Source organism: Bicyclus anynana, chromosome 25 (assembly GCF_947172395.1).
Source record: "Bicyclus anynana chromosome 25, ilBicAnyn1.1, whole genome shotgun sequence".
Classification (NCBI taxonomy): domain Eukaryota; kingdom Metazoa; phylum Arthropoda; class Insecta; order Lepidoptera; family Nymphalidae; genus Bicyclus; species Bicyclus anynana.
Genome location: NC_069107.1, coordinates 8,857,716 through 8,865,492, shown reverse-complemented (window position 1 = coordinate 8,865,492; position 7,777 = coordinate 8,857,716). Strand labels below are relative to the sequence as shown.

General features: G+C 39.5%; 1 protein-coding gene across 1 annotated transcript; it reads right to left on the bottom strand.

The window, feature by feature from the left end:
• Nucleotides 1–188: 188 nt before the first annotated feature.
• Nucleotides 189–3,411, bottom strand: LOC128199485 (uncharacterized). The gene is made up of 2 exons (XM_052889324.1): nucleotides 3,228–3,411; nucleotides 189–767 (listed from the first exon to the last, which is right to left on the bottom strand). The coding sequence occupies exons 1-2, from the start codon at nucleotides 3,231–3,233 to the stop codon at nucleotides 189–191; spliced, it is 585 nt and encodes a 194-aa protein (XP_052745284.1). The 5' UTR covers nucleotides 3,234–3,411.
• Between the last annotated feature and the right edge of the window lie 4,366 nt (nucleotides 3,412–7,777).

The following is a 7,777-nucleotide window of genomic DNA, read 5'->3' as shown; positions in this document are numbered from 1 at the left end:
GCAGACCGGCACGGGCGCGTCCCACTGGCCGTCCTTGCACGTGGCGTACCGGTTGCCGACCAGCTCGTACCGCTGCAGGCACTTGAACCGGATGAGCGTGGACCGGCGCGCTTGCACCCGCCCGTGCTCCAGCGTGGGCATGAGGCACGGCCTGGGACGGTACGACATGCGGCAGTAACAGTAGTAACTCACGGACGCAGACCGGCACGGGCGCGTCCCACTGGCCGTCCTTGCACGTGGCGTACCGGTTGCCGACCAGCTCGTACCGCTGCAGGCACTTGAACCGGATGAGCGTGGACCGGCGCGCTTGCACCCGCCCGTGCTCCAGCGTGGGCATGAGGCACGGCCTGGGACGGTACGACATGCGGCAGTAACAGTAGTAACTCACGGACGCAGACCGGCACGGGCGCGTCCCACTGGCCGTCCTTGCACGTGGCGTACCGGTTGCCGACCAGCTCGTACCGCTGCAGGCACTTGAACCGGATGAGCGTGGACCGGCGCGCTTGCACCCGCCCGTGCTCCAGCGTGGGCATGAGGCACGGCCTGGGACGGTACGACATGCGGCAGTAACAGTAGTAACTCACGGACGCAGACCGGCACGGGCGCGTCCCACTGGCCGTCCTTGCACGTGGCGTACCGGTTGCCGACCAGCTCGTACCGCTGCAGGCACTTGAACCGGATGAGCGTGGACCGGCGCGCTTGCACCCGCCCGTGCTCCAGCGTGGGCATGAGGCACGGCCTGGGACGGTACGACATGCGATAGTAATCTGGAATGGAAATGATGACTAAACATACTATATTTAATTGATTTACACAGTGACAAGTTACATCTTTTCAAATCCAAAATTATAAAAACTTTTCTTAAGAGCTCCGCTCAATAATTCGATCTGTAATATTCTCATCATTAGTTGTGACTTAAAAATACCTAATTTATCTATTTTATTATAACATACATTGGTAATGTATAATTAATTAATTAAGCCATACTGTTATAATTGTATTTTTTATTCATAATTTGTAAAATGTATAATTGTAATTCTCTAATAATCATTCTTCATCTCATAAATATGTAATTCTCTCTCCACTTATAATAAAAAAGTTCTCGTTTAATTTTTTTCCTTTGGTTTTTGTCAAAATGTGTAAATTCAAATTTATATTTTGTTTTTTTCTTTCTATTTGTCAATTTTCATTTTTATTATTCCTACTACCTATACTTTTTGCGTTGCTATGGCTACCTATAAGTAAAATTATATGTGTTATGCCCTTATTTGTAAAATATTTTGTATGTGTACATATAATTTTGTTGGTGGTCCAAATAAAAAAAAATTAAAAATGAAAAAAATAATTGATATTTTTTTTTAAATGAATATTTGTCATAACTTTTTTTTATATGACCAATATTTCCATTTCCCTCCAACTAGTCGGGAAAGATTGTATTAGGAGTGGGTACGACAGTAGACCAACGGGGTGAGGGTCGAACCACCACCCCTCGGTGATAACTCCGACCTCTCTTACCGTTGAGCTTTGGAGGATTTTAAATATTGAAATTTAATAATCATATTTATTTTACAAAGAACACGACAATCCTTGTTTTCATATACGCGACTTCATCCTCGTGAAAACCGGTGTAAGTTACTTTCCTTGTCCCGATAATGTTTTAAATGAAAAATTTTAATAAAAAAAATTCAACCGACTTCAAAAACTTAAAACATACTGACTTAGTTTAGTCAGTATGTTTAAAAAAGCGAAAAATAACATCATACTAAGTTGTATCTATCATATTATGTTCAACTGATGATCAGTTTGAAGGCGGTGCTAGGCCAATGATGTACTAATTTAAGCCATGTAAGAATATCATAAAGATTTAGGTTTTTCAGAAGGTGTTCTTTCATGTAATTCTTTCAGAAACGGCTTATATTAACACAATACCGGTTTAGCCTTCAATGGGACCACCTCAGGAGGATACCCTTTCAAACAAAAAAAGAATTATTCAAATCGGTCCAGGCTTCTCCGAGTAATCAGGTAACATACATACAAAAAAAAACATAAAGACGAATTGAGAACCTCCTCCTTTTTTTGAAGTCGGTTAAAAATATGAACAATTTATATTGAAAGGACTTTCAAGCCCTTTTTAACAATTTAGGGAAAGAATTTTGAAAAGTTATCGAATCACATTATTTTTAAGCATGTTTGTGTCTTGCGAGAGTGCTTAGACCTCTTCAATCTGGCCCTGTCGCAAAATTATTTCGTTACGGATGTTAGTTAACCAATTATAAATCACCTCCCTGCCAAATTTCAAGTTTGTAGCATAAAAAATTAATGACTTTCATACAAACTTGCGAGAACCTTTAGACCTCCTAAATCCGGCCCTGTCGAAAATTCCATTAATAATAAACGTTACCGTGTTTCTATTTTATGTCCTAATTAATGTAGAATAATGGGTAAAATGCAGCAAACTTCAGTATTTTAATTTTATACTTGACCACGTGAGTTTCGGTTTCGAAACTGAAGCCATGGCCGAATATTCGGTTTCGGTTTCGTTTTCGGCCAGATAACCAGTTACGGTCAGATTCTAGTTGATTTTATTCTTGTACTTGGTAATGAGTTAGCTAACTATGGGCCATATTAGAAGGCTCAAAGTAACTCAGCGGGCTATGGAGCGAGCTATGCTTAGGGTTTCTCTGCGTGATCGAATCAGAAATCCGCAGACGAACTAAAGTCGCTGACATAGCTCAGCGAATCGCGAAACTGAAATGGCAATTGGCAGGCCACCTAGTTCGAAGAGCCGAAGAGCGTTGGGGTCCCATGGTGCTGGAATGGCGACCACGCACCGGAAAGCGCAGTGTTGGTCGACCCCCCACTAGGTGGACCGAAGACACAAGCGGGTTGCGCGGAGCCGCTGGATGCTGGCGGCTCGAGACCGTTTTGTTTGGAAGTCCATGCAAGAAACATCAAATTTCGGCTAACATCTATTCAATGCAAAACAGACAGACAATCATGTCTTTCCTCTTTATAATATCAGTATAGATTACTGTAAATGTAGACAAAAATCTTATGCCACGGTGTTTGTGGTCGCACTTCTCCGATATAGTTCGACCTATTTTATATTTTTTTTTACTTTGGTAATTATAGGGCTTAATCTATCTTTTATTGCCTTAACTTACCTAATACTTGAGAAGATATGTGAAAGCTTCTTTGAATAAAAAAAGTAGAAAACTAACACTTACCAGCATTTAAAGATCCAAAAACGGATAAAAAGAAAACGCACAGCACTAACATATTTAACATTTAATATAAACAAACAAAATATATTATTAATTATATATCTAAAACCACCATTACAACTGTGACTAGGATATTTAACGACACATTTTAAAATAAACTCGTCACTGGACATACTGTAATGTTACATTAGTTATTGTTGTGATGAATAAATTATTGCAGAAGTGCAAATCGCACGGTACCTACGGGACAAAAATAGATTCATTAAAATGAAATGTATTTATACTATTACTAGCATGTAGAAACCCTGAATCAGGACATTTTTTAAACAGCATGACGTATAAACGTTTTCCGTACATCACGGTAAATATTGCTAAAAAACCGCATTCAAATTATGTAAGTAGTTTAAAATATCGAAGCGAGCAAACGCTGAAAGCTACTTTGTTTGATGCTACGTGAAAAGAAGTTTAAAACTTTTGTAGCCTTTTGACAGAAAGAATTTCTCTGAAAGAAATTCGTGGAACGTTTGACGTTATACAAAAACCTGCAGGCTAATTCTGGCCTCCTTCTGGGAGAGACTCAGAACAGCGCGTAACAGCATCCTCAGGACAGTTTGTGACGGGATGCCCAGCTCTTTGTTTACATATTGGCTATCAGTGCACCAAGACAATAATAAAAAATAGTGTATACTCCTGACTAGAATGACGCCTGGGAAGAGTCTTTTAAGCTTCCCAGTTAGTATGTAAGTTTTATACCTATTTGCATTATTAATTATTATTATTTTATATCACTATGTAATATGTATACTGGGTGCTTTTACACTTTCTCTCTAAAGAGATTTCATTTTTCTGTTTTTAGGGTTCCCCAATATGAACTTATATGCCTTAATAAATGGAATAACAATTGAAATTTTAAATGCATACGGTCAAGTTTGAAGGTCATAACGACCTTCAAACTTGACAGAACAGTGGCACTTCTGTATATTTTTATTAGCAAGCTACTCTTTGCACGCACGGGATGCGCGGTTGCAGTTATCAGGGGAAGCAGCCTTTCCAGCGATATTCTGAACAATACCTTATCAGTAGCCGCCCACACCGATAAGTGATAAGGCAGATTTGTACAAAACAGCTAATCTTATCTATTCCACCAATCAGCCTGACTCATTGCACGCAAACAATCTTAAAACGATAAAAAGAAAAACCTACTTATTCGTCTCTATGGCTCATTAGCCTACCAATGTTTCCACTAAGATATAAACTTTTAGAAAGAAAGAAAGAAAGAAAGACAATTATTTTATTTGGACACAAACACACATAAATAGTACACAAAAGACAACAAATACTTAAAACAAAAGAAAGAAATTTTAAAAATATAGCAAACTAATCACGGCTCTAGAGCCGTGATAGCCCAATGGATATGACCTTGGCCTCCGATTCCGGAGGGTGTGGGTTCGAATCCGGTCCGGGACATGCACCTCCAACTTTTCAGTTGTGTGCATTTTAAGAAATTATATATCATGTGTCTCAAACGGTGAAGGAAAACATCGTGAGGAAACCTGCACACCTGAGAATTTTCTTAATTCTCTGCGTGTGTGAAGTCTGCCAATCCGCATTGGGCCAGCGTGGTGGACTATTGGCCTAAACCCTCTCATTCTGAGAGGAGACTCGAGCTCAGCAGTGAGCCGAATATGGGTTGATAACGAACGAGTAAAGTAATAATTTAAAGATATTAAACTAATAATTAAATTAAATCCAAAAAATGATGTGTGTGGTACCAAAATGGTCACCACTCAGCACGTGCTACGCTAGTGATGGATGCACCAGCGCAGCGCTGGCCTTCCGTGGAGCCATGTGGTGACGCGGGCGGAAACAACAAGAAGAAGTGTTACTAATTAATAATTAATAAGTCAGTCAATGGTCTTATAGCGAAAAGCTTCGACCAACACCTTAAGAAGCTTTCGCTTAACTGTTGGATCAAGAGTCGGATACAAAAGGCAGTGATCCTTGAGACGGCGCATATTGTGAGGAGGTTGCTCACTCTAGAGCCCTGACCACCGGTTGCTTGGGCACTCAAATGTCCCGCAGCGGGAGGGTGAATTTTTTTTATAAATTTTAAATGTTTTGTATTTTATACTTATATTGTTAAAAATTAAAAAAAAAAAGAAGTAATAAATAAATGAGAACATAATAAATAATTTATGATTAGTAGTTTTCAGTGAGAAATATAATATTTTCTTGCCGTCAAGAGCTTAGCCAACTTTCTGACCGCTCTAGATATTGGTTTTGTTTGGTTAGGACCCTTTATTTCATTTCTAAGGGTATAAATCGTTTTGAACTTTGGAAATATCCCACTGGGTGGTAACGAAAACTTAAGGTAGGGGAGCCTGAGATGCTAAATGTGCAGTTACTAAAGCGTCATGGGGACTGATTGCTTTTGTTTTGCTTACTTAGTCGAGGGTACTACAACATTGATGAGTTCCTTAATGATAGAGATGCTTGGAGGCCGTTGGATCAGCTTCCACCTTCACACAGGAAGTAAAACTATAAGAAATGTAAACAGTAATTGTTATCAATTGTAAATTATAATACTGTATGACTTTTTCAAAAGAGCAACTGTTGAGTTTCTTGCCGGTATCTTCTCAGCAGAACCTGCCTTCCGAACCGGTGGTAGAATCTTTACAAATAGTCAACTGACGTGTCAAAAGTGCTTGTAAACTGAGCCTACTTGAAATAAATGATTTTTGATTTGATTTGATTTGATTTGGTTGACTTGATGTACCTACTAAACGTCGAACTAATTGATAACTAATATGTTTGTCAAACGCTCCATTTATTATAGTGACGTCATGAAATGGTTAATTTATAGACTGTCATGGCCGACAGGCGTTTTGGCTCGTATTGTCAAAAATATATTTAAAAACTAATCACGTCTCAAAAAAATTATAAGATCAAATTTTCAGTCTAATAGAACTATTTAAGACCATTTAAAAAAGTGTCAACTAGCTTATTCTCATATATCCCCGTCTTCTCATGGGAAGGGAAACTATGCGGAACTAAAGCCATTTAGCAAATACTAAGCCGCTTTTGTTTGCCTTAGTTTTGACGTGCTACTGAAATATCTCTATTACTTCCTACCATCGCCGTCTTAAACTAGGCTGGGGCCCTTGGGCACACAAGAATTTGGGGCCCGTTCGGAAAGTAAAAAAAGCGAATTATACTAACATTTTTTACTAAGTATGATCTTTTAATAAAGGTAATCAAATACAGTATAATATAATATGTCATTAATGATGTAGTTAATGCTGCTGGTTTTTTGCTTACAATTACGATAGATTTCTGTTGAGCATAATCTTCCTTAGAGTCAATATTTTGAAGGATATTGATATTGTCAGTCCTTCGGAGCCTCCTAAGAATGGGGGCCCTGGGCACTGGCCCCGTGTGCCCTTATGGTAAAGACGGTATTGCTTCCTACTAATATTACTAATTATTATCTACTTATCAGCCGATAGACGTCCAGTGCTGGACATAGGCCTCTTGCATGGACTTCCAAGCACAACGATCTCGAGCCGCCAGCATCCAGCGGCTCCCTGCAACCCGCTTGATATCCTCGGTCCACCTAGAGGGGGGTCGCCCAACAATGCGCTTTCCGGTGCGGAGTCGCCATTCCAGCACCTTGGGACCCCAACGCCCATCGGCTCTTCGAACTTCAGCTTCGCGACACGCTGAGCTATGTCAGTGACTTTGGTTCGTCTGCGGATCTCTTCGATCACGCAGAGAAACTCCAAGCATAGCTCGCTCCATCGCCCGCTGAGTGACCTTGAGCCTTCTAATAAGGCTACTAAATGTGTTTTTTGTAGAATAATAAATAAAATAAAATAAATAATAATTATTGTTAGAAATGTCTGTCTGTCTGTCTTTCTGTTTGTTTGCGCTAATCCTTGAAACGGCGTTTGAACTTTAACTGGAAGATAAAGCAAGTTATATCCCGTCAAAAATTTTCCCGCGAGATTTGTGAAAAACCTAATGCAGCCGAAGTCGCAGATGTCCGCTAGTACGTAATAAAAATAAGTTTATCAATATTTTTTTTATATGTCATAGGTCAAGCAAAATATGAACATAAGATTACAAACTGTTAGTACTTCTACACTATTACACATAGCCAGCTTCACTCGTATTATTACGTCGGACTTAGGTATAGACTGCAAGCCCTTGAACAAAAATTACATGTGAAATGAAACAACATGAATTACGCTTAGAAGGCTGTTACTAGATCAGAAAATAACTCTGAGCACTATGCCGTCATTTCTGAGCGGTACAGTACGCGAGTAAGTGGAATTTCTCAGATACAAATGATGAATTACGACTAATTATTATTAATGTACGGCTTTGTTATAGTGTTTAAGATGATTAAAAATAAATGTCGAAAATCCTAGTGCCGTACTAAAATGGTGGTGCTGTTTGTGTTTTGTTGCCGAGTTTGTTTGATTGAACGCGCTAATCTCAGGATATACTGGTCCGATTTGAAAAATTCTTTCAGTATTAGATAGCCCATTTAT